At 42.8% G+C, this 26,834-nt stretch overlaps 2 protein-coding genes across 6 annotated transcripts in view; one reads left to right on the top strand and one right to left on the bottom strand.

Moving 5' to 3' along the window:
• The first annotated feature begins 539 nt into the window (after window positions 1-539).
• Window positions 540-12,671, top strand: HABP2 (hyaluronan binding protein 2). The gene is made up of 8 exons (XM_074999680.1): window positions 540-837; window positions 3,011-3,118; window positions 3,342-3,488; window positions 5,688-5,943; window positions 7,755-7,897; window positions 8,284-8,418; window positions 10,588-10,733; window positions 11,581-12,671. Exons 1-8 carry the CDS (start codon window positions 540-542, stop codon window positions 11,752-11,754), a joined length of 1,407 nt encoding a protein of 468 aa, XP_074855781.1. The 3' UTR covers window positions 11,755-12,671.
• Window positions 12,672-13,173: 502 nt separating this feature from the next.
• The window catches only part of NRAP (nebulin related anchoring protein), a 73,192-nt gene continuing 59,531 nt past the window's right edge, over window positions 13,174-26,834 (bottom strand). For all 5 annotated transcript variants that reach the window (XM_074999134.1, XM_074999131.1, XM_074999132.1 and 2 more), the window contains 9 exons: window positions 26,586-26,693; window positions 24,871-25,182; window positions 21,724-21,828; window positions 21,003-21,101; window positions 20,777-20,881; window positions 17,176-17,283; window positions 16,140-16,451; window positions 15,378-15,530; window positions 13,174-13,652 (listed from right to left, as the gene is read on the bottom strand). In XM_074999134.1, the coding sequence (XP_074855235.1) occupies window positions 13,551-13,652; window positions 15,378-15,530; window positions 16,140-16,451; window positions 17,176-17,283; window positions 20,777-20,881; window positions 21,003-21,101; window positions 21,724-21,828; window positions 24,871-25,182; window positions 26,586-26,693 (1,404 nt within the window). In that variant the 3' untranslated portion in view covers window positions 13,174-13,550. The remainder of the gene's footprint in view (window positions 13,653-15,377; window positions 15,531-16,139; window positions 16,452-17,175; window positions 17,284-20,776; window positions 20,882-21,002; window positions 21,102-21,723; window positions 21,829-24,870; window positions 25,183-26,585; window positions 26,694-26,834) is intronic.

The raw sequence follows: 26,834 nt of genomic DNA, 5'->3' as shown, positions 1-26,834 counted from the left end.
GGCAGGACCAAACACCATCCCTGACATCTATTTTTTCCATTCCCTTACTAGGATAGGATAATCAAATTATACTGGGGCACAGGAAATGTTCACTGCTGAGAATGGATGGAATCGCAATATCCTGGACAAAGTCCTCTCTGCAGCACCATGGCATGAAGTGGCATCCAATTCTAGCAACCTGAGGGACAGCACTGATGACTGACCCAGATTTCTGATTCACTCCAGGCCTCGCAGGTGCAGCAGTGAAAGAAAAGAAACCAGAATGTAGTTATGAATATGTTAGCGTGAGTGCACATACATGTAACCACCCACATGCACATATAAATCTGGGACCTCTGGAGCTTAGTGTTAGTGCTTAGTGCTAACCTCTCAGCTAGGCCTGTGGAGGAGACTCATTCTTTGTGTAAGTGGTGTAGGTGCCTCTACATGAGACAGTGAACCACACCCCACAGCTGTGTCAGTTACACTAATGCATATGCAGGAGCACCGCTTTTGTCTATTGGACAGTTCAGTTGTGTGTTATGGGTCTTACAAGGCTAATGAAGAACGTTGGTCCTTTTATAGGACCAGAAAAATCTCTGTGCAATGCCCAGAGCATTCATGACATTCCAAATGGCCGCAGTCAGCAGCAGAGTGGCAGCCCTGGAGAATGGATTGTTTATGACGCTGTCTTTTCTTTAATATTGTTTTCTCCTCTTTCCTTCCACTCTCCAGTAGACAGGACTGATTACTATGAATATGATGAGGAAAATGTCCCACCAGAAGAGAATGCCACCACCCCAGACAGTGACTATCCCTCGTATCCCGACTGGTTCTATGAATACTTTGGCTACAATGGTAAGAAAATAGGTGTTAGCCACTCAACATTTGTCAAAGTGTGCGTTGGAGGGGTATTTGCTGGGGGATAGAAAACCCCAATGCCGATATTCCAGTTCTAAGTGTGGCAGATCTCATTGTCTCACTCCCCATCTCACTTTATTTGCCAGCATCCTCTCAAACTGTCTGCATCAAAGGAATTAGTTAGGCGGATTCGTCTGCAATGTTCTCCTTTGTATTCCTCTTGTAAGGAGCCCGCGTTTTATCTCTGGGTTGCGCAGAACAGATTCGGATCATGCAGAACACCTCTGACTGCTGTTACAAAAACCCCTGGCTTAGTTGTTTATAGACACTGGGAGATGTAATTGCTGCTTTCAGGGGATGTATGTTCTGTAACCAAATGTAGAGCAGATGGTTTTTCTTAGTAACGTGTTATTTTCTATTTCACGAAACACTTCGGGATAGCAAGAAAGCGCCTTGGGCCAAGTGCTTGGTACAATTTCCTTAGTAGAAAGGGAACAGGAAGCCAACTTAAAGATCCAGGCAGGGATTCTCCTTGCACAGGAGAAAAGTACATGGGTAGAGCTGGGTTTGCTAGTTTTCTGCCATGTGCTGTTGGTTTGCCCAGGTGGTGCAGGGGAGATGGCTATAGCAAACTACATTCTAGTGATCCTCTGCTGGTGGATAGCCCCATGGAACCTATAGCCAGCCAGGTGTAAAGCAGCACTGTGGCCTATACTAGAAACCTAAACAGCTCCCAGCTACCCTCAGGGTCAGAGGGCAGAAAGATAGCAACTTACATCATTGAGGGATCTAAGCAACTTCACCCATTCCACCTGCAGATGCGCTGCAAAGAAGTCTAGTGCTCCTTTATATCTCACCCTTTACTTCCTGTAGTGATGGCTGATTTAAGCGAGAATAAGTTTACACAGGGCCTCTCTCAGTGGGGTTGCTCTGCACGCTACCTTGGTGTAAATAGTAAATAATAATGAGAGAGATGTACCTGCAGGGGAAGCTAACTATTAAATTGCTCCTTGGAGAGATGGGGCCAAATGCATTAGTGAAGTCTTTCATCTCTGGAGGCGAACTCATTAGCTTGGGACCATCTCTCGTTCCTAATGGTTCCTCCATGGAGTTCAGTGGAGGTGTCTCCTGTGTGAGCTATGCAGAACTTGGTTCATCTGCGTTGACAGCCTAACTGTTGTTCAACCTGCTTCTGTGCTTAGCATAGTAGTGGGCAATAATTTTTGATGGGGGACCTCTCCAAGAATTTGGTGAGTGGTCAAGGGCCACACCCTTCCATGGTATTAATGGAGGAGGGGCGGAGTCTGGGTTGGAGGTGGGGTGCAGAAGGGAGCTTGGAGTAAGGGACTTGGGTACAGGAGGGGGTGTGAGATCTGGGAGGGATTTTGGGTGAAGGAGGGGGTTGTGACCTGGGGCAGGTATGCAGGAGGGGTGCATGGGATTGGGGTGCAGAGTCATGGAGGGAGTATGTGGGGTGGCAGAGAGCTGGGAGAAGAGAGGGGCTGGAGGTAGATTTGGCCAGGAGGCACTTACCTGGATGGCTCCCAGTCAACAGCCATACCCAGTCAACAGCCATACCCAGCAGGTTTCTCAGACAGGCTCCCTGCCTTTCTTACCCCACAGGCTGCTCAGAGCAGCCAGCAGTGCCATATGCTGCTCTGAATGCTGCAGGCCTGGGGCGGGGAGGGAGTACTCTGCATGCTGCCTGTCCTGCCAACTGGCAGCTCCTGTTGGCTGGAAAGTAGTCAAAGGGGGCTGCAAGACTGTGCTAGGGGAAGGGGCTGTGTGAATATGCTTCACCCCACCCTGAGCTTACAGCGCTCACAGAAGCACATGGCTATCACAGCCAGATTCTCTGAGCAGTGTACAGGGGCAGGGCAGTTAAGGAGTCTGGCTGAAGCTCCTGCTGTGCTACGGGTCACATCTAGCAGCTTAGTGGTCTAGATCTGGCCCATGGGCCATCTATTTCCCTCCCATGGCTTGGCATCAGATAGCTCTGGGAGGAAGAACCTGTCAGCTTTAGATCTAGGTCACATCTGGTGGGTGATCTGACCAGAGGTTCCACCTGAAACTGTGTTAATCTCAGATGAGCACAATCCAGAAGCTAAGAACCTAGCAAGAAGTCATTCCTTTAGGGGGAAGATAAAAAGTCTCTTTGCTCTCCTGGTAGATCCATGCTCATCCAAGCCTTGCAAGAATAATGGTGTGTGCAAAAGAAACCGAGATCGCCACACCTGCCTCTGCCCTATGCCATATTCTGGGACAAGGTGTGAAAAAGGTAGGTGCTGCTACATTTCATTTCTAGTAAAGGGATTTAAAAAAAACTCTGACCCAAAGCTCTAGAAAAATACATTGTCTTTGCCCAGTGCCCAGTGTCAAAGCCTGGAAGAGTGTCTTCCAGACTCCAAATCATGTGACCTTATGCTAATGAGGTGCCAGGAATTTACAAAACCACCTCATTAGCATATTTTGGGCTGTTTGTTAACATGCCACTTTCAGAGAAAGTGTAGAAACAGCCTCTGATTGCTGGATGTTGGAATTTCTTCCCTCCAGGAATCCAGATGGTGATGTGAGACCCTGGTGCTTCATCAGAAAAGATAACAAGGTGGAATGGGAACCCTGTGATGTTTCACCCTGTTCAGCAACAGGTAGAGTGGAGAATAACCCTGAACCTGCTCAATAAGGCTTATGGGGTTAAGTGCTTTCCCTTTTCCTTTCCCTTGGTTTTTGTCATGCAAACAGAAGGCAGAAGACCAGAAGTCCAAAGTGCAGGTAATGAGATGTTTATTGGAGTAAATCAAGCAAGTATAGCCATAGCTCTGTAGGCTGCATGCCCTTGATCCCACCCTTTATAATGTATGGTGGTGTTTCATCTTGGAGGTCTTGAGTCTGGGGGCCTTAGTATCACCTCTTTTGTATCCCACAGGAGGGGTAAGGAACAGTGTTCCCTGTAAGCTGTGCACTTGTGGGGCATTCAAGAGAAATTCAGATGCTGCCCAGTTGATTTGCAGATCACCTGCAGCTGGGTTTTATGCCTATTGGTGGTGCACATTCCCACATACCTGTGTGCACATAAAATTATTTTGCACATAGATGGAAAAATCCTCATATGGATGGAAAAGATTAGAGGGAACGCTGGTAAAAAGTGAGGTTGTGGTTTGGTCAGACAGACATTTCTTTGGCTTTTGGTGTTTTCTTATAACTTTCCTCTCCCATAGTCATTGACCTCCTACCCCCAACTGGTTGCTTGACCTTATCTTCAGAGAGGAGTTGAGGCAGGACTGTTCTTCAAGTGTGTATTCATTATGAAATTCACTGTTCATGCAGCAACACTTTAAATTCTTATTTCTTATTTCTTTTCATCACATCAGTTTGAGGGCAGATGTAACAAACCATGTTTTTGTTCTTTGTTCATACATATTAGTAGGAATATAAAAATATCAAAAGTTAAATTGGCAAACGACACAAAATTCTGTTTCAAGAAGGCACAAAATTCAGTCTCAGGAAATTGAGCCTGAATACTATATTGTCACCACTGGCGCGTCTAACAATAGGTATGGAACTGATGGCAACTAGCAAGAGCTTTGAGAATACAAGTCACCATGCTGTAGTGACTCTAACAGTTGAGCCTGTCTCTCTCCTCAGTGGTCTGTCAAGGGGATCCAGTTTCAGACTTCAGCCATCTACATGCTTGGGTGGAAAGCCATGTATCTCTCCTAGCTGACCAGGGTATTTGAAGCCTTAACAGTTTCCTGTCTTCATCATGTTATTCTAGTTTTATGAAAAAAAAAAAGGAAAATTTTACCTTAGTAGGCCTCCTTCACTTCTTCCTTCAGAGGTAGGGCCCCAGTAGTACTAAACATTATTCCATAAGGTTTGTCCAAGATACTTTTCTATGTCACAAGGTAGGAAAATGAACAACAGGAGCTGATAGGCTGACTGTAGGCACTGAAAATGAGACTCGTAAAGATATTTATACTTCTAGATGCCTGGACTTCAAGGGGAATTGGGTTTCTACGAACTTTGTGAATCCCCCTTGGAGGGTATCAGTGCAATGAAATGTGAAACAACCACTGAAGATCATCCAGATTGTATTTTGATACTGGAAATTTCAGGGCTGTGATGGGATGAGTCCATATGGGAAACTAAGAATGAGGGGTGAATGATCCGATTAACATAGTACAAGGAGAAAAACATCAGAACTGACATTAACCTTCTGGTTTAAGATTTTGTTTGTTTCCACCTTGCAGCTCTGTCTTAATTCTGCCTCATTTTGGCTGGCTCTGAAAATGGAAATGCTCAGTCCCATGAGCATTCCAGCGATAGCCACTGGTTGGTTAGGAAATGTTCAGCCGGGTATGAAGCAATTCAACCGTATTCCTTATTCCACTGGATTTTATGGTGGCCAGGTGCTGTTGCTGCTCCTTCAGAGCCATGGCTAGGTCTTGTCTGAACCCGGTTAATGGGTTTTATCTATTCTTTGTAGAATCCTATGCTTCAGATACACCCTTCATTTCTCCACACCACTAAGTATATTCTTCCCACTCCCTGTCGTCACCGTGAAGCCAATGTGGACACACGAATAAGCATCCATGAAGCTCTGACAGCCAGTCAGTACTGCTGAACAGGGATGTAAATGATCCTCCAAGTGGCTGGTACACAGAACATCTGATAGGCTATCATAGTTGCTCCCAAACCGAGGTCTCCCCTTTAGCGTGTCGTAACACTGCCAATCTTATAACTGGACATTCCCAACATGCACTGACTTGGCCCTTCCTGAGATCTATGATCACTAGAGCAAGTTCTGCCTATGCCTGTAGCAAGTTGTCTTCTGTCTTCCCCTGCAGAAAAGCCTCCCACCACTGCAGTCAGTCCAGCTGTTCTTCGTGTCGCAAGTAAAACATTCCACACGTGTGGACAGCCAGAGGCACAGAGAATGCTCAAAAGGATTTATGGTGGGGCCAAGACCACATCTGGCAAACATCCCTGGATGGCATCTTTGCAGAGCAAGGTTCCACTGTGGCCTTCCGTGCCAAAGGGACACTTCTGTGGAGGAGCTCTCATTGAACCATGCTGGGTTCTGACGGCTGGACACTGCATCCAGTAAGTGCATAGCCTGTATCCTGGGGGAAGATGGGGTAAATCACATAATGGTTATTTGATTGAAATTAATCCACTGGAAACAGTGCTAAGAAAATGCTAGGTGGGATGCTTTGTTTTGTTTTGGGTTTTTTGTTTGTGTTTTTTGGGTTTTTTTGCTCAAAAATGTCCATATAGACAACATTTTCTGAGTGGGGTTCTTCAAGTGAAAATTCCAAAGCATTTTAATTGAGAGCATCAACATATTTACAGTTTTGCACAATTTTTTCTGAGCATTTTGTTCCATGAAAATGTTTCATCGCTTGATTTTTTTTTTTTCGTTCTTTTTCAATGTGGGAAAAGTCATAATATCAGGAGGGAATTTCTCTGTTCTGCACAGCTCTGTACCCAACCCCTCCCTATCCCTGCACTTCAATCCTCTGCCCCAGATCATAACCCCCTTCTTCACCCATACTCTCTTCCAGACTGCCACCCCCTTCAATACCCCTACCCTGAGCTTCCTCCTGTACCCATCTTCCTTCCCAAACACTGCATCCCCTCCATTAATATTGTAGAACAGTGAGGCACTTGAACACTTATTAAGTTCTTGGAGTGGCCCCCTCCATCAAAAATTGTTGCCCACTTTGGTATAGATTGTTGTAATAAATGCTTATATAAGTGTTGCATAGCTTTACACAGAGCTCATCTTCAGGTCTGGGAAATTCAAAAGCTTTTCTCTTTCTCCAGCAGAAGTTCAATGGAAGATATTACCTTACCCACCTTCTCTCTCTCTCTCTCTCTCTCTCTCTCTCTCTCTCTCTCTCTCTCTCCGTCAGATGGAGTCACATCCCCAGCTAGCGTAAATCAGCATTAAATTCAATGTAGCGACATCACTTTGCCAGTTAATAATCTGGCCAATAACATCTAAGAAGTTACCCAGAACACATTTTGGGAAAGAACCATAAAACATTAAAGGAATGTTCCTACCAGATAATTTTTTAAAAAATCACAGAAAATGTAGGTTAAAAATGACTTTTAAATCACCCAGTCTAGGTACCTCCCACTGTGAGTCTTCCGGAAGCTCGTTAACTACGTATATTGACTCTTCTTGAATTGGATTAAAGTCGACGGATTTAGTTTCTGTTACATATAGCTGTCACTGTTGGTATTTCTATTAAGATCACATACTAGAGTAGCTAAGTACAGAAAGTTAAAGCGATGTTATAAAAATAAGTCCTTCCCCACCTCCAAAAAGGGTGTTACCTATGAAATACTCTCCTCCCTTCTCTTATTCCTGTGTAGTATAGATCAGGCCGTTGGTTAATATGTTTTATCACACCTTGCCATAGGACTGAGTCAAGCCTTCAATTAACTCCTTAGGAAAACGTGAGTATCTGAAGGATCCCCTCTCTGAGGAGTTTCGGTGTCTGCTAGAGGAAGGAAGATTAAATATAGCATAGCTCTGTGATGGTTGAAAGGAAAGTCTGAAGACCTGGGATTGTTGACCACACAACACGTAACACCACACTCCATGGCATAAGGAAGAAAGGAATGAGAGCTCTAAAACAGCTAGTCTGTGATTTTTGCCTCCTGTTGCTAAATAGCAATTAGCCTCTGCCTGGAGTACTAGATTTCATTTTCTAAGGTGCTTATGCCTCTCAGATGTATAGAAAATCAGAAAATCTCCAGGTAAGGAAGGTTTGGAGATTGGTAAATTACAGAACGCAAGAGATCATTCCAGCATTGCTGACTTGGTCAACATATCGACTGCCTGCATTCTGAGCACCAGACCTAAGCAGGTCAGCAGATAATTTGCTTTATTTTCTCCTTCTTAGACTTCAAGCAGACAACCTGCAAGTGTCCCTGGGAAAGCAAGACCTGGAGCGGAAAGAGTACCATGAACAAAAATTTGATGTGGAGAAGATAATTCGGCACGGACGCTACAAAGAAAGGAATGATGTTCCATTCAATGATATTGGTATGTTCCCACAGCTTTGTAACAATACATGGCAAACTCTTTGGTAAGGCATCCTTGGATGGGCCTTTTTTACTGATTAAATTGAGGGGCAGTTCTTATGGGGCTGATCCTGCTCTGCCAGAATCAATGGCAAAACCCCTGATGACTTCAGTAGTGCAAGGACAGATTCTAGAAAAGATTAAGCCAGTGAATGATTGTGTACAGTTTAGACACTCTAGATCTTCAGGATAGTTGCATAAACATGTGGGTACACAATAGAAGAGGGTAGGATCCAGCAACAGGTAAAAATAGGAAATCTCAGGCATTTGCATAGTGCATATTAGAGACTAATAGAAATGAAAGGGGATTAAAATTAATTGACATATTCTTTGTTACCTTGTCTACAGCTTTGCTTAAGCTCAAACCAGTTGATGGTCATTGTGCTCTAGAAACAAAGTATGTAAAAACAGTGTGTTTGCCCAGTGCTCCATTTCCCGAGGGGACTGAATGCTACATCTCAGGTTGGGGAGTTACTGACACAGGTAAGGGATTTGCTAGTTGGCTGACGTCAGTTATATCAGTGTAAGCACAGCGCAACTCTCTCATCTCAGTTGCTTTGCAATTCCTTGGATGAGAATTCTAGATCACGGATCCTAAAATTCAGATTAAGCCAAGAAACAACCAAAAACTAAGCATGTGTTAACCTGGCTAGGTAAAATAGGTCTCGACTTGAACTTTTATCCAGTAACCAAACCTTTCTGGGAAATCTGAAAAAAAAAAACCATAAAGCATTTTCTTTCTACATGACACTCTGCTTCTTGGCTTCATTCAGAGCCAAAAAAATAGAAGCCACAAGTTACCATGAAAGACACTATGCTTTACTTACAGAATTACCAGCCAGGGTCAGGTACTGGAACTCTTGCAAGTTTTTCTCACTTATTAGGCTTGCTATAGGAAGTACAGATTGAACCTCTCTAATCTGGTACTCTCTCATCCAAAAACATCCATAACCCAGAATGATTTTAGTTAGCCAGATGACCACATCATGGGTGTGGCCAAGTTTCTCACAGTTCCATACATTTGTTTCCAGCCACCAGTCCTGGCTTTCGGTGTTCTGTGCTGTTAGTTAGCTGTAATTTATCCCTAAATGTCTTCTAAGAGCCCAATGAGTAGTGGAAGTGTTAGTAATGCTGTTAGACAATATTGACCACCCATGGTCCAGCAAGTTCTCTAGTTCAGCACGAGTCAGGTCCTGAGGGTGGCTGAGGAGACAACCGAAGCTAGATACAGTTTGAACCTGATGGTTATACAAATCAAACATCCAAATAATTTTGAGTTCAATCAATTTCTACCCAAAACTTTATTGCAGTGAGGAACTGTAAATAGGAATTATTCTTTTTCAAAAAAAAAAATATAATGGGAGTTTTCTGAAAAATTTCTCAATTGACGTGTTGCCATAAAGCAGCAGCAGGACAATGTGTTGTTTATAATGCTTTAGGTATCTTAGTACTTTGCGATTGATGGGCTGATATGACACACCGGGACAAATTTTACCTGCTGATATAGCTCCCTGGCTACATCTACACTACAGTGATCTTTTGAAAGAAGTCCTTCTGGAAGATCTCTTCCAAAAGAGCTTCTTTTGCAAGAGTGCATCAACACACAAAAAAGCAGATTGAAAGAGTGATCCGCTCTTTCAAAAGAGAGCGTCCACACAGCCCCCACTCTTGTAAAAGAACAGGCCGGGGTTGAAAAATCACGAGCCATGAGGACTGCTTTTTCGGGGGGGGGCGGGGGGGAGAGAAAGGGGGGCCTGCAGAGTGTCTACACACATTTGCTTTCAAAAGAAGCTTCTGAAAGGGGGTGCTCTTCCTGAAAGGGGAGTGGAAATGCACTTTCAAAAGGAGTGCTGTGTTCTTTTGATTTAATTTTGAAAGAACACTTTTTGTGCATAGATGCGCACTGGATATTTTGAAAGAGCCCCTGCTTTTGAAAAATATTTCAGAAGAACTTTCTAGTGTAGATATGGCCCCACTGAAGTCAACAGTAGGAAAGTGTACCCATTTGATCAGACTATGCCAAACAAAATTTAATGGCTATCATTCTAAAATTCTAAACTGAGCAGATTTTTTAATTTTTTAAAAAAATGTTATTTAGAAAACTGGTTACTTTATAAGTGTTCAGTCTGGCTCTCTGTTGGAACAGTGATATAGTTAGCATTTTAGGAAATGTTTCCTGGCACTGTGGAGTGAAATCAAATGTACATTTAAAGTACCTGTAAGCAGCTGCAGACATAGTGTTTTGGAACTGTCTATCACCTTTAAATGATACGCTGTCTTTTGATTCCCTGAAATTAATTATCTCCTTTAAATATTGTATACTTTTTACCTTTGTTTATCTGTTTCCTAATTTTGTGTGTTGGAAAAATATATAGCATCTTGATTGAAGTCAGTGCAGCCCAGGCGATCAGCACCTTTGAATATGAGACCATGGGGTGCCACTAGTGTAGACGCTATGACCATATGCTGTAGACCTTCTTCTGCCTCTAGTCAGGCAAATCTCCCAATTACTTCAATGTTCTGAGAGAAGGTCCCAGGCATGGGCTGTAGCTACATTTATATAACTTCAGACATACTCGTATATTAAAAACATACCATGAAGTGGGGAAGGGGAAGGTGACTTTCCTCCTCTTCCTGGCACACACTTTATAGGTGAAGAATCTCGTCAGCTGTTAGATGCTAGAGTGAAGCTGATCTCCAAGACCCGCTGCAATGCCCGGAGTGCATATGATAACAAACTGGATGAAAGCATGCTTTGTGCAGGAAATCTTCAGACACCTGGAGTCGACACCTGTCAGGTTGGTTGCTTTCTTTGTATTTGGACATTAATTTCACTCAAAAAGATCATGAATAGTCAGGTTGTGCACAGTAATGGCTTTTGCAGGGTACTACATATGTATCTGTTTGTCCTAACACATTACAACAGCCACCTTCTTTCTTCAATGTGATTTGAGAGAAATATTCCTAGACCAATGTCATCACTAACAATTACAGGGAACGCTTAGAGGTTCTATTGGATAAGTCCAAAACTTCAGATACTTACCCAGACCTCTTTTTACCTTCATATACCTTCTCTCTCTTCTCAGATCTACCAGATTCTTCTTTGCTATGAGCACCAGTCCCCACACACCTCCAACTTAATCTTTCTGAACCGCTTTTACAATTGTGCAAATCCGGACTTCCCCCATGAATGTAACACAGCAAAACTTGTCCCATTCCTTTGGGGATTTTCCATAAAACTTTTCAATTAAAATAACAAAACTAAAGATGGGCCCAGCTGAGTTTGACAGACATGTGATACACAATCTGAATCTGCCTGTATAGTTATGAATTCAGGTCTTGACCAGAATGCCAAATGGCTTCCATTTGTGACCGTGAAAATGTCATGTGAACTTGAGATTTCTGCCAGTCTGAGCCAAAATTTCACAAGAACAGTTTGAGTTTTCGTTGTAATTTTACCAGAATCCAAAGCAGTATCCTAAGCCTAATCGGGATCTCAACAACACCTCCTTAGAATAGCTGTATAAAAAAAAAATCATTCAAAACCTCCGTCTTTGTGCTTGAGAGAGAAATTCTGTGTTGGTCAACATTTTGTGTTATTTTAGAATGCAAAGAATGATTCTCTTTGTTTGCTTCTTTTGCCAGGGAGATTCTGGAGGTCCTCTAACCTGTGTACAAAATGGTTCTTACTATGTCTATGGAATTGTGAGCTGGGGTGAACAATGCGGGCTGAAGGATAAACCAGGAGTTTATACCCAAGTGACAAGATTCCTCAATTGGATTAAATCAAAAATTCAGCTGGAGTCACGTTCACACTAGTAACAGATACCTTCGGGAAAGGCAAATCGTAAACTTGACAAATTTAATAGTCTCAATCCCTCCTCGCCATGGCAACATATCCAAGATGGTGGTGGTGGCTATACAGAAAAAGAGAAAATAGCAACAGCTTCTACTTTGCCCTTCATGTGTCAACCACAGATTTGAGTCTCTGGTGAACAGTAACAAACTATTATGTATGTAATATTTAGCTAAAAATTAGAAATCCTAAAGATTCTTTTAATGGCTTTTCATTCTGGCAGCCATTTGCTTCTTTTAAGTCTGGGCATCTGATTTTGCAAAACACTTATGCATGTGAGCAGCTTTCCACCACTAAGCAGACCCTTTGATCTTGGTGACACTATGCAGATGCATAAAGTTACTCATATACATGTGTTTGCAGGTTTAGGGCCCAATTCGTGCATCTAAGGCTGTCAAAAAATAACAAATCTTTCTATTGTGTAAATCCAAATTATTTTAAAAATATCTAAAATGCTAATGATTTTTTCTATTTTTTCCCACTTTTCTTCTTTGTATCTGATAGCTGGATTATTTATTAAACCTTGATTATAATCTCTAAACTGTTAGGCACACAACTGGAATTTCATTTTACATATTTCTGTGAAGTTGTTATTCTGTGGCCTTTAAGGAAAATTTGGAAAATATGGAATTAACATTAATTTGGAGCTGGAAACATGCCCACTGGCTTATATGAAGAGTTAATCTGCAAAGTGTAACAACTGCCTCTCGTTTAGGTACTTTTGCCTTTTTATGGTTGACTTTTTTAAACTGCGTGCCATTGGGATGGTCTATAAAAAGCTACATAATCCCTCTGAAATTATTCCTATTTCAATAATTTCTAGCAACCTTCAGCTGTTTGCATCAGAAGATGCAAACTAATTGTGATCTCTATCAAGCAGCAATGGACTTCAGAGAAGTTCCTTGCAGAATACGACTCAATTAGTCAATGCCAATTTAGCTTCCATGAGCCCCTGCCTTATACATACAGTAAGATCTTTCTTATCTGGCATTTTATTACCCAGAACTCTCAAACAACCAGAATTTTAACCATAAGTAAACTTTAGTTAGGTTTTCCATAAATACAGTATAGTGACAGTAAATACAAATAAATACAGCAAATACAGTGTACATTTAAGTGTACAATACTACTGTTGTTGGTAACTAAAGTACTCTGCATACATTTGTTTGTTTAATAGCTAAACTTGATTTTCTTTAGTGTTATGCATTGCTAGTTATACCTCTATTATCCAGAATATCTGAATATCCAGCAACTTGGGGCCGCCAGATATAAAAGAGTTTACTGTATTCACCTGCCGAGGGATTTAAAGTCTTATCTTGTGTCCTTTAAAGACACGGTGCTGTTAAACCAAGAATCAATCCCTAAAAGATCAAAAAACATCATTTATGGAAACAAATGCATTTGATTTATTCAATAAAAATGATTTTACATTCTACAAATCGGGGCTTTTTCATCTTTAGTACAAACCTGAGCCTGCCAGTCATCTAGTACTAATTTCATTGACAGCCATAAATAAATAGAATTCTTTGTATTACATACAATTATAAATCACTTGCCTTAAAGTAGCCACACAAAAATATAAAGATCACTATTAAATTGTAGGATTTGGATGGTTGTTACTTTTTTTAAAAGAAACTGAATGACACAAAAACAGTTCTTAGATGCCATCTACTGTGCTCCTCAGTTAGGAAAGCTACAGGGCAAGCTGAAAAATCATAGATGTTTTCATGTAATCTGCTGTACTATGTCATCTTTCTATTCATTTCTTAAATAGCTGCATTTTCCTCCGCTTGACTTGCAGAATTTCTGAAGCATCAGGGTGGATATTGACCTGCTGGGATCCTTCTGCCTCTGCCTGCTCCTGCAAAACCAAACAAATTCCATTGTGGGAACAAGCCAATATAAAAGAAGTGTTTCATTATCCTGTTGCATAGGAACCATCTGGCACAAAGATGAGCAAAATAAGGGTTACCGCACTTAGGCTAAACTTCTGCACAAAGATATGTGAAAATAGTTAACACAGTTATGCAGCTAAGGACAGAATTTGCTAATAGGTCCCCATTTCTAATTTACATCCTAAATAAGGAGTGGGTGTCACCCAAACACCTACTGTGTGTGATTCAGTGTCCCATGTAGTAGCATTTATACCACTTACCATTTCCTCTACAACCTTATCTGAGCACAAGCTAGCTTTAAGCTCAAGCTACAGCAGCTCATGCATTGAGCTCCAGAGGTTCCAGTCTGCCTGGGGGCAGTTACGTAACAATCAAGAGTGATGAGGTACCAGTGGGTTTCTCGGGGAAGGTCAGACAAGTCCTATATGTGGGACTCAAGTTGACATTGTATGGAATTTATGGTAGCTGTCTTATTCAAAATGATCCAGTTGTAATTACTCCCCCAGACCATGTTGCAGAGGGGGGAGTGTAAGAAGTGTGTTTTATATTTTGCTTGGAATGGTCCATTTTCTTGTTGCAAAAGATAAAGCTGGAAAGCAGCAAACAGCTGAAAATGGAATGCTGCCATTTTACTGGTGCTAGAGAGGTCTGGGGATCTGAGATGCTACCAGAGCCATAGCAGAGGAGCATAAGCAGTGGTGGGAGCCAAATGTGAGAACAGGGAGAAGGGAAATGCTGGAGAATCTCCACCCTCCCACTCCTTGCATTGGGCTTTAAACGCCTGTTGCCTCCAGAGCTGCAATGTGCTGCGTGTTGCCCCGGCCCCCCGCAGGTCCAGTAAGATCTCTAAACAGATCTTAAGTAATTGCCATGACCCTGCTGTGAGCCTACCCAAAGCAGCTTTCAACCACGCTGTCAGAGGAGATTCAAGGGCAGAGCAGTTGCTAAAGGTATCTTGCTGATCTTAGGGAAAGGGGAGACTAGTGGAGCCATGCAGGGACTCGGCCACCTGCTCCCCACGAATATACCAAACTCCCTCTGGAACATGGGCCATCCACAGGACAAAACACTGTGGGTTGCACAGGGGAACCAAATCCTATCCACTCTATGGAGTGTCTTAGCCCCCACCTGGGGACGAACTTCATGGAATATGACCTGTCCTCTCCTCCCTAGAGATCCCTAAATCCAGTGGGGTCGAGGGGCAAGGTGTGGGGAGGGGGCTGCTCTGTGCCCCTGAAGGGGCGGAGCCTTGGGAAAAAGGGGCAAGGCTCAGGGCACTCAGACTGTACCACAGCTGGGCCCTCCTCCAGCCCTCAGAGCCACACAGAGTGGTGCTTCTGTGGCATTCCAAAGGGGCCCAGGGCCCTGGCTGCTGCCACAGTAGCAGCGGTGGTGGCTAGGAGCTCCAGGGCCCTTTGGAATAGTCGGTCCCTGTGCATTTCCCCCACTTGTCCCATCAGTGGGCCTGCCTGGAGCAGGGCTGAGGCACCATGGTAGGGCTGCATGGGAAAAGCATACATTGACACTGCCCAGGTGTTCGTGTTCTGTGGCTAAATAATGGGGAGGCTGCTGTCACTCGGGCCTCAGTCAGGTAGCTTTCCCAAGCTCTCAATGACGTGACAGCTCAGATGCTGCCTCAGGAGTTGTATTGTATTAGAGATTTTGTGAAGAGTGTGGTCTATTCCACTTACCACTCCATGTTTGCATGTAGCATAAGTATCCTGAGGTGCTGCTCCCTGAGCACATGCCAGCTCAGCAGCCCTTCTCAACATTTCTACTTTGTAAGATCCTGGGGGAGTCCAGCCAACGCCTCTACTCCATTTCAAGTCAGACTTATATTTGACCTGGAAAAAATGAAATAGAGAGCTTAGGCTCTCGGGAGGCCACCACCTGTTAGCGGTTAGACAGGACACAAGCTAGGTGCTACAGGATCAAGAATCAAACAAAGCTACTTATTCTAAGAAAACAGAGGCTCCTTTTTTCTCTTCCAGTAGGATGTTTTTAATCATCAAGTACGGTAATCAGGGAGTGGTTGACAAGGTTCATCAAGACTAGCTTTGCACACTTGGAGTCAGTGCTGTAGATACAGCCTTCAGCACATCACAACGCTTTCTGGCAACGAAAATAACGTTATTCCAGGAAGAGGGACTGAAGCCTGAGCTTGCAGGGAGTCCCACTGCCCTGGATCAGGGGGTCAAGGCCAAAACTCACCACTCCAGAAGGACAAGAGGTCAAAACTGAAGCTAAGGGCTTCAGCCCCAGACAAGGGGATCTGAAACCTGAGCCACATGACCGAGGGCAGAATCTCTCAGGTTTCACCTTTGGCCCCAAGCAGCAGGGTGCAGGCTTGAACCCTGAGCCCCAAGCAAACCTCAGCCAGCCCTGGCAACCCCATTAAAATGGGATCCTGACCCACAGTTGGACAATGGCTGCTACAGAACACGTACACTTACATCACTCTGGAGTTGGTAAGCCTGTTTGGCATGCTTCAAATTCAGCTGCTCCGGATCGCACGTGTACTGGTGCAGGGGCTGTTTGTAGTTAACATTGCTGACTAGCTGCTGGCTCTTCTTAGCATGGGTGAATCGGAGCTGATTAATGTGACTGGTGAACTGTGCCCTGTTCTGGGCAAACTCCTTCTTGTATTGGTTGTCGCTCTGGAGTTTTCCCACCCTGATAAAGTGCCTCATTTTGGGATCGTCATTTATGTTACGGAATCCAATCTGTTGGCCCTTCTCCTTCAGGAAGGCCTCTTTGTACCTGAACTGCAGGACATTGGACAAGGAAATCTCATTCGCATGCACACATTAGTGTATATCTGCCTTAATAATTGGATTGCCCATGCCCCATCAAATGCTCTCGTCAGTAAGCACATGTGGGAGCACTCTGAGCACTTCAACCAAGAGGAATCAGATGCGGGTGCATCTTTTTTTGTTTGTTTGTTTTTTGTTTTGTAACAAAGTAATTATTTATAGTACAACTGTGGACTCCCCCCCATTAGAATAAACTCCTTGGTAATTGTTAAGGGAACAGGAAATGCTTATGAAGACACTGCTCCCTGCCAGTGTAGGACCATCTCTTAGAAAGCTGTATATTTTCCTTGAGCTGGCTAGTCCATTTGTAAACAACTCAAGCAATATAGCTGCTATCACGGCAACTTCTTTGTCTATGTGTTCAAAAGTTGACCCAATGTCTTGGGTGTTCACACTCAACCTAGCAAATGGCTGAAGTAAGTCCACTCTTTTGACAAATCAAAATCTGGTGCCCAAATTACAGTACTATATCAGAGACCTACTCCCCATTCCTAGGCCTTCAAAAGTACCCCTGTCCAGGCATTCCTAGTGGACAACTTTGAACTTAGTTTTGCCCAAACATCTGGTTTGACTACAAAATCACCTCACCCACCCTGGCCTACGAGATCCACTTTTTTCTGTCAGGGTTTAATGGTTTTGTAAGAATGTATTTGGTAAAGTAAGCGCGCCTTCTTACATCACTGGCAATTTCTCTTGAAGCTTTGGCTGTTTGAAATGGGATGGCATCCAACCTGAAATCATAGCCAGCTGCCCTTGTCTGTTCCCAAGCTGTTTTATACATTTTCTGTGTTAAAAGAAGAGGGGGAAACGGTCAGTTTATTAAGCTTTTTTATTTCTTTTTGTAGCTGTATCAATAAATGTTTTATTCTAAAGGATTCCTTGCTATCGAGATATCATGATAATCTCCAAAGATCTGAGCTCAGATTCTGCAGCATATCACGTTCATTCCTATTAAACAGAATGATAAAATCTCCTGTGTTTAAAGACAACCATCAGGATTTCTGTTTTTAACATTTGAACATTGATTGGTTTTGATTTTATTTAGTTTCTATTAGTGACTTCGATGCATCTGCCACATCAATATTGCCCTGATTCTGTCTTTTGGTGCATCCACTTTTGTAGCATCTTGGGTTTTGTGACCAGGTTTTTTTCAATACGAGAGTTTCCATAACCAGTTACTTCAAGCTTTTCTAATGTTCTGTCTCGGTCCCATGTTACATGCTGTTTCATTAACTCATCCAGAATAACATCTGTCTGTAACACATTGGATATGACTTTGAGGCTGTGAAATGCATTCTCAAACTGAAAGTGCTCTAGTTCTGGGTCTTTTCAAAGCATTGGCATCATATCCCCTGCATAAGCTAATGCAAATATTATGTGCTGGCTACATAAAATGCGGGGTTTTTTTTGTTTGTTTGTTTGGTTTTTTATGTCTCAGCTGACTCCTCTATTTTTTTCCCTTTCTAATTTTATTCACCTGTTCCCTCTGAGACCGTTGCCTAGTTTTTTTTTTCTGGTGTGTGTTCACATCGGAGCACATCATCAATATACATTTCAGGTTCTGAAGTATATTAACCTATTTTCTTATTTTTTATAAATGAGGGCGGTGTTTGTAAAAAATGGCAGCTGGAGACAGTGGCTGTTCTGAACAGTGACAGCATGCGAATCAGCACTGCAAGGTCCACTAAGGTGTCCCGGTCCTGGTTCAGTCGCCAGACTCAACCAGCCCTTTGTTTCTCTGCTGAGAATTCCAACCAGGAAGTGAACAAGTGCAAACAGAGTTGTTTTTCAGGGGTGCACACCTGTTTCCCTAGAATTACAAGGGATGGCATGAAACTTTTTGGTTGTTATTAGCCCGGGTTTTATAAAACTACCTGCTGCAGAGTGCTGAAATGGGAATGTGACGATCCTTCTCTCCCCAACAATGACATTTGCCCAGATTCTGAACTTGTACCCAACATACCCCCTTATATTTAGTAACTGCTGGGCGCACGCTGTTTCCTACATCTGAGGGTACGTCTACACTTGCCAGGAGATCGACCTGCTCAGGGTCAATCTTCCAGGGTTTGATTTTGTGTGCCTGGTGGGGATGCACAACATTGAACTCTCAGGGCTCAACAGTCAACCCCTGTACTCCCCATTCTCATGAGGAGTAGAAACTCCCCCATCAACCTCCCTCCGTGAGGATGGCCAGATAAGTCATACATTCGTCAGTTCCAGCGACGCAATTGCCATAGCTGGAATTGCGTATCTAGGATCGACTTTCAGGTCTAGTGTAGACGTGCTCTTAGTCATTTCCTGTCTGGCTTTTGCATTGTCAACATGACTCTTGAAAGGACATGGATCCTTTGCTCTGGAACCCCATGCATCATTTCCTTTATCACAGTGTACACAGTTTTGTCCTCATCCTCACACACTACAGCCATTTAATTTGTAGTTCTCTCCCCAGTGTTAAAATAGCAATGGGTTTTGTGCACTCTCGGGCTTTGTGTGAAATGTAGTCCCTCTCCCTGCATAACCTTCCATGAACAGTACTTCATCCAATTCTGTAAATACCACACACAGTTTGATGGTTAATAAAAGTCTACAAAGATCTCCATATCCCCATTCATCCTCTGATAATTTTAGCTCAAATATACGGCTGTCTTGAGAAGACACATTGCCTGCAGGTCTGACAGTTAGGAGATTTGTCAGGATGTGACAATGCCGATTTAGCTACATGAGAAGCAGAGCTACTCTATTCTTTTCCTCAGACGTGAGTGAGGCAGTTTGCAAACCACCAATTTCTCCTCTCCAGTATCCAAGAGAACTGTATTTTTAGACCTCGCTCGTATCTCCATAGCTGGTCTTTCATCCACATTGAGGCTTCAAATTATACAATAAAATTATATATTTATATAGCGCTTCATCACCCAGAAGGAACCCCACACATATTGCATATAGATCCAGGGATCTCTCTGCCCATCACTGAAATGAGGCCCTCAAGAGGCCAGCTGGTTAACACCGCATTGCACCAGAGTACAATAGGTGAGGGACAGAAATACTGCCTGTACCTGAACCATGGAGACAGGATCCCTGAACTCAGCTCTGCTTGGCTGGCACTGTTGAAAACACACTGGCAGCTACTAGCTGCGTCTACACGTGCACGCTACTTCGAAGTAGCGGCACTAACTTCGAAATAGCGCCCGTCGCGGCTACACGCATCGGGCGCTATTTCAAAGTTAACTTCGACGTTAGGCGGCGAGACGTCGAAGTCGCTAACCTCATGAGGGGATCAGAATAGCGCCCTACTTCGACGTTCAACGTCGAAGTAGGGACCGCGTAGACGATCCGCGTCCCGCAATGTCGAAATTGCTGGGTCCTCCATGGCGGCCATCAGCTGGGGGGTTGAGAGATGCTCTCTCTCCAGCCCCTGCGGGGCTCTATGGTCACCGTGGGCAGCAGCCCTTAGCCCAGGGCTTCTGGCTGCTGCTGCGGCAGCTGGGGATCCATGCTGCAGGCACAGGGTCTGCAACCAGTTGTAGGCTCTGTGTATCTTGTGTTGTGTAGTGCAACTGTGTCTGGGAGGGGCCCTTTAAGGGAGCGGCTTGCTGTTGAGTCCGCCCTGTGACCCTGTCTGCAGCTGTGCCTGGCACCCTTATTTCGATGTGTGCTACTTTGGCGTGTAGATGTTCCCTCGCAGCGCCTATTTCGATGTGGTGCCGCGCAACGTCGAAGTTGAACATCGACATTGCCAGCCCTGGAGGACGTGTAGACGTTATTCATCGAAATAGCCTATTTCGATGTTGCTACATCGAAATAAGCTATTTCGATGTAGGCTTCACGTGTAGACGTAGCCACTGTGTTAAAAGGATCAGATCAGACCAAAAGGTTTTCCCCCCGACTTCCCATGCACACAAATTACATGTTTCAGGGCACAGAATATTTTCCCAAAGTTGACTGAATGGGTCCTAATTTGCCCAATAAGCACAACTGGATTGAGAGGCAGAAATTCTTGATAGTCTTCCACTCTATCAAACAGAATTATTTCTCAAAGGAGACAAGGAGAATCTTTCACCGGTCAATAAAACCACAAAGCCTTCCAGTGCCATCTGGACTCAGGCTTGTGTCTGTTGTCCTCTGGCCTTTTCCTTTTCAGTCAGGTTTCCCAACAGGCACCATAACTTCTGTGTCTAGAGGATCGCTTTGTAAATCCCCATGGAAGCCTGTTTGCCTTAATGAAACTGTTCAGTTTATTACAAAGACTACTGCTTGCAGTGAAATGATCTGTCACTTACATCGCTGATATGAAGCGCATTCAGGCGAGCTCTTATAAAATCAGGGTGGTCCGGCGGCAGGGCATATCTGTGCATTGCATCAGAGTCTCCAGACCTGTACAACCTCTGCAAAATGAGAAAAATTCAGCATGACGAATCTGGCTCCAGCAGCAGCGCTGAGGGAAACTAGTTCGTGCACTGCAATACAATAAAAAGTAAAGTTCCATTATGGTAAAATGAAACATACGTCACTGCACTGGATGTAGCTATGCTTAGCATGGATCAGGTCCGGAGAGTCAACCACAGTGGTGAACTTCATAGTCCCTGGCTTCTGACGATACTTTGTCTGCAAGAGAAAAAAAAAAGTGGCTTCTACTAAACAGGAATAAATGAGAATTTTGTATATGTGACGATAGGAACAAAATAAAAACAATCACTATCCTGAAACGGTGATGCCACAAAGGGATTTTGCTTTAGTGCCAGCCCTTATTTTAAGGCTGGCTAGTGTGGTTCTAAAGTGTACAAATAAAAAGTTTGTTTTCCTTTTGCAAAAAGGAGCTTGCTCTAACGAATTCACTTGTTATATACAGAGCTTATAAACTCAAGTTAGGAAAGGTATACAGAGTTCCTGCAGTAATAAATGATGCTCATTAAACTAAAACATCCTCCTGTTATGCACAGTAGCATTCAGCTCATCTGCTCAGCATTTCATAGTGGAGTTTACTGCCTTTATTTGTTTACGTATTTTGTGTATAGACTAGCTTTTCCTTTGGAATAGAAAATATGTCATGAGTGTCACAACTGGACTCTCATCTCCCATACTACTCTTTGGTAACTTATGCTTTGTATAAACAGGCTCCCACATCAAAAGAAGATGATAAGCTACATGCGTAAGTGTCATGTAATGAGCAGCCTTGATGGTAAACAATTCCTACAGACGTGCCATCCCATGAAAAATGTATCAGTACCTCACTGATGAGTTCTCCAGCCTTCTTTACATTTTCTATCTCTGGAGATCTGACAGCCACCCAGCCGACCCCCTTCATGAAGTTCAGGTCTGATTTATAGCGAGACTGTTAACAATGACAATGGTTAGCTTTTCTCAGTTTGGCATCCACAGCTATCTAGTTTTTCTTATAAAAAGTACTCCCAGATTCATACTAAACTTTTCAACCTTTCCATTTTCCATGCAGATCTCACATCATAAAACTAAACTGTTTGCATTTGTTCATTCCACCAGGAATTAAATAATGTATCATATGCAAGTCATAAGAGGAGACCTCACAAGTGAATTAGCATGACTCAAAGCAGAAATAACTTGTTTGCATGGGATGTAAAAGATCCCTTTTTAAAATAATTATCTGAAGTAAGTTCAGCTCAGCAATACTAATTATTGTATCCAGTGCATGCTTTCTAATTAGCCTGACTTTGTAAGAGGACAGCAGTTCTCTGCTTCTCATGTTTTAGAGCCCAATCTACAAAGAGAATTGGATAAATAGTGCCAGGGTTAAAGCAAGGGAAAGATGAACAAAAAACCTTGAGAGTCTCCTCTAGACTCGGCAAGTGACCCATTGTATGATTTTAACCAATTGTTGAAATTTCCATGCTGCAAGATCGCCGGATGAAAAAAATGGAGAAAAACAACAATTACTTATTTCAAAGGAGTGCTGCAAAGCTACCAAACTTCTTTTGGCTCTTCAGGCAACAGGTGTTGTATAAGTGCAGAATATTAGTCCTACTGAATGGTAGATGGGACAGTAAAATCTGTTGTCTCACCTGATAAGCTCCTAGATGCTCTGGGTTTTTGGCCTTCTCTTATCAAATCACTTGGATTATTTTTGTGGTTTACTCATAACGTTTCTAATGACATAGGGCCAAAGACCAAGATCCTTTTCAATTCTTTGCTCAGTCCCTACCAGAGAAAGTCTTATGCATTTCAGTGGCAGTTTGCTTTGTAAAGATTTAAGGGTTTAGGCCAGGGGTTGGCAACTAAGAAAGCAAGAGAGCCATTTGTTTCCAATTTGGTAGAAAAAATTCAATAATAAAGAGCTGCACTGCATGTGAATATGAAACAGTCCTTAACAAATAACATCAAACCATAGTTTTTGTTACCCTTATTTTAAGGACAGTGCACACACAATGATTTGTAATCGAAACATGTTTACTGCAGGACAGTCACAAACTTCCTACATATTCTATTTCCTGACACTTTACGTATGTGTTTGTACCACTGTCTTCCTGACTTTCACTCCTAAACCTTCTCTCTCTCTGGAGGACACGAGTGGGAGTTATCTAACCTTTCAAGATCACATATCATTGGCTATTTAGATCGGAGTTGTTCTTTTTTTTGGCTTTTAGGTGTTCACCAATTATAGCATTGGGAGCCACAAAGAAGTCCTTAAACAACTGCATGCGGCTCCGGAGTTGCAGGTTGTGGACCCTGTGGTTAGGCCAATGGAAATGTTAAGTCAGGCACTCTGCAACAGTTCCTGGTTGCCCTCTCATGGCAGGGAAGCATCAGAGCACAAGAGTACTCCAGCCAAGCTTTTGAAAACCTTGCAGGTCTCAGCACCGCTCCACTGCATGACTTCTCTACATAGGCTACGCACGTCTCTAGAACTAAAAGGGACTTTGTCTAATCTTCCAGCCCCTCCCCAGTTGGCCCAGTCACCATCACCACTGCAAGACGTGAGGACCAGGTGTCAGAAGGAGCCACCAACAGAAGTCCTGGTGATACACTGAGGGGGGTTGGTAAGCACAATACATCACCAGGCAGGGATGGAAGGACCGATGGAATTGGAAAGGGGAGCAGAAGAAACTTGAGTTTTTTGGGTGATAGAAAACAGGACTCATATGGAATTGATAGACAGTTTAAGCAGAAATGGAAGACTCTTTTATGAAAAAATATCATATGTAGCTGGCTGAATGGGGACATTTTGAGGGACTCCTGTTGAAACTTTCAGCAACAGAATACTGATGCAAAATAAGTTGGCAAAATCTGTTTTTCCCCCAATGTACTCTCCTGTGGTTAATATCTGTGTATAAACCTGGTGCTACTGACAAAACAAGAGAGGAAAGAAATCTAAGATTCCTCCCCAAAAGAAAACTAAGCCCCCTACTAATGGCTGTCTTTTTACATTGGCAAATCTTTTACTTTCTTTTCACTCAGACAAAGAACAAAGACAATTGGATTTATAACACAGAAAGAGAGGCAAATCCAACCAGGATCCTTCAATCAGATCATCAGCTTTCATCTGAAGGGATGAAGTGCATAAGGCTCTTTCAAGGTGCCTTTTGTTGCACAGAAAAATATGGTTTGGATGTTATATTGTACACTACGTAAGAAAGCAAGATGCAGGCTCTCCAGAGCTTTGATTGCTGCTCATACTCTCTCATAAATGGACTGCCTACTTATATTTCTTCATACACCTCAACTGACTAACAAATATCCTATCATTTGACCTCAATAAAATCTTGAGACCAGCAAACATTCAGTTCCCTGAAGATGCATTAAGAGTTAGTTCAACATCACAAGCTTCATTCTTATACAGTGTTATTCAGCCTCTCTTTTCCCCTGCAACAAAATGACAGTCAAAGGAGCTTTATGATGTAGTTATCGATAAAAGAAAACCTTTCTGGCCAAACCATCAAAAGGTGGCTTTTTGCTTGCATGCAACTTGATATGAGCAGGCATCAGTGTGCATAAGTTTTGCGTATTTTGGTATTGGTACTTCTGAAAATTGAAACGGAGCGCGTGTGCAAAATCTGCATGAAACAAGTCATCTCTGTGTGTAAGTTGATACATACATGGTTGAAAGTTGAACTGACTCCTGTTTGAAAATTTGGCCATTGATATTAATTATCTCCATCTGCAAAACAGGCTCCACAACTGACACATTCAAATTAATCTCTGAACATCCAACCTCCTTCCCAGCGCATATTTGCACAGGAGAAAAATGTGGCTCTAACTGAGCATGTCATCAAGCATTTTGTGTGCAAATTCAGGAGTTTGCAGGCACATTTTCTGAGTGTTTGGCAGCAACTTATGGTGGCGTCAGTTGTATGTTTTGCTGGTCTAAATCTGTTTGCAAGTAGCAAGAGGATTCTGTCTTTACCTCGCTCTGTAGCATGTGGGCTCTCTTTGCCCACTGCATCTTCAAATCTTCAGGGAGCACTGTGTATGCATGGAGTCTTTTCCTATAATCTTGCTCACTCACTAAGGCCTGGGCCTTCCTCGCATGTACTAGATTCACCATGTCCATTGGCAGATGGTACTGAGCCCAGATCTCCTGGGACCCTTTCTTATACTCCTGTTCGCTTTGCAACTTCCCAGCATGCAAGCAGTGTAGCAATTTGGTGTCATCCACAATGCTTCTGGCACCAATGTGTTTTCCTCTTTCCTTCACAAAGGTGTGCTTGTATTGACACTGGAAATAAAAGGATAAGTTGGTTGACAAGCATGCTTAACTTCAGATCATGCATTGTTATTTTAAATCCCATGAAATCCCATTTTAAAGGAATGCATGCAAAATCCAAAGCGCAAGCAAAATCTATCCAAAAAGAAACACTGTGCACGCTGTATCCTCCAGCTTCCCAGCCTCCATCCAGGTTTTGAGACCAACTGATATGACAGAAGAGTGTAAGGTACAGTCTGAGCATAGGAATAAACACCAGAAACGAGTAAATTTTCATTGTTGCTCTGACTAGGACTCCCTCTATGATCGAGCATTTATTCTCTCTGTGAAATGGCAAAGACTATTGCTGTTGTTATTTATATAGCATAAACAGTGTGCAGGGAGCTTTAAAGAGAAGGGCCAGGCCTGGCCTGAAGAGGTTATAACATAGTCTAAATGGAATCATAAACACTTATCTATGAAACAGAGAAACTGATGAGTTTAAATGCCAGTAGCTAATGTGTATAAAGTGCTGTGAAGATGAAGAGCCAAATTCAGAGCTATTGTAAGTGAATGCAATTTTATCATGGAATTGCAGATCTGAGGCAGCAGCCACAAGCACTACATAATAGCTAAATATAGCTACTTTGTGAAATGTATATACATGATTAAAGCATTCATATTTTGTGGTCTTGGCCGTTAACAAAATATGCAACTCAATGCTACGCAAAATCAAATATTTTTATTTTGTTTTTAGTTATAGGTGATTCCTATAATTTGTTTACAAAATCCCTCATGGGAAGGTAAAGGACTTAAAATCTACCTGCCAGTCAAATGCACCATATGCTAATGTGTTCTGCAAATGATAACCCAAACTAGAGAAAATGTGAAAAGGAGCAGGGACATACGTATTCCTTCCCTGGGAATTTACTGGGGCATACATTTGCAGGCGAGTCCGCTAATTTTCAGTGCCAAATTTCAAAGATCTATAACCTGATTGCTGGAGGATCTGAACCCACAGCTTCAGTATGGATTGTAAGTGCTCTGCACTTCAGAAAATCAGGCTGCAGGTTGGTGTCCAAAAACAAGCAGACACCAATAATTAGTGGATGCTTTGCAATTTTGGGGCTGAAGACCTAGATAGATCGGAGAGAGGAAGAGTTTGCCTCACTTGCACCGTACATAAAGTCACGGAATATTTCCTAGATCTCTGACTGGGTTTGGTGTCTGATTAGCTGCGATTCTTTTTGTAAAAAAAAAACAAAAAAAAAAAAACCACCACACAAAGAAGCTCATTCATAAGTAATATCTTCTGTTTAACACTCATCTCACATGGTTATGGAGTTGCTTTAATTCAGTAAAATTTGACTTAGATGTTGTTTTACATCAAGTTAACAGAAATTAGGCAAGATGGAAGGTTGAATCATTCAACTCACATCACTGGCAATTTCTCTGGAGGCCTTAGCAGTCTGGAAAGGGATTGCTTCCATTGTCAGCTTGTAGCCTTGAGCACACAGATTATGCCAAGACTCTCTGTACTTTACCTAAAGTGGAAAAGGCACATGTAGATTTCTCTGTTTCATTTTTAAACGCACACACACAAAAAAAAAAAACCTGAACGAAGAAACCCTCTTGCATTTGTTGTACAGTTAGTCAATTTCTCACTCCCAAAGGATTTTTCATTA

Source organism: Carettochelys insculpta, chromosome 7 (assembly GCF_033958435.1).
Source record: "Carettochelys insculpta isolate YL-2023 chromosome 7, ASM3395843v1, whole genome shotgun sequence".
Classification (NCBI taxonomy): domain Eukaryota; kingdom Metazoa; phylum Chordata; order Testudines; family Carettochelyidae; genus Carettochelys; species Carettochelys insculpta.
This window is presented reverse-complemented; position numbering and strand designations above follow the sequence as displayed.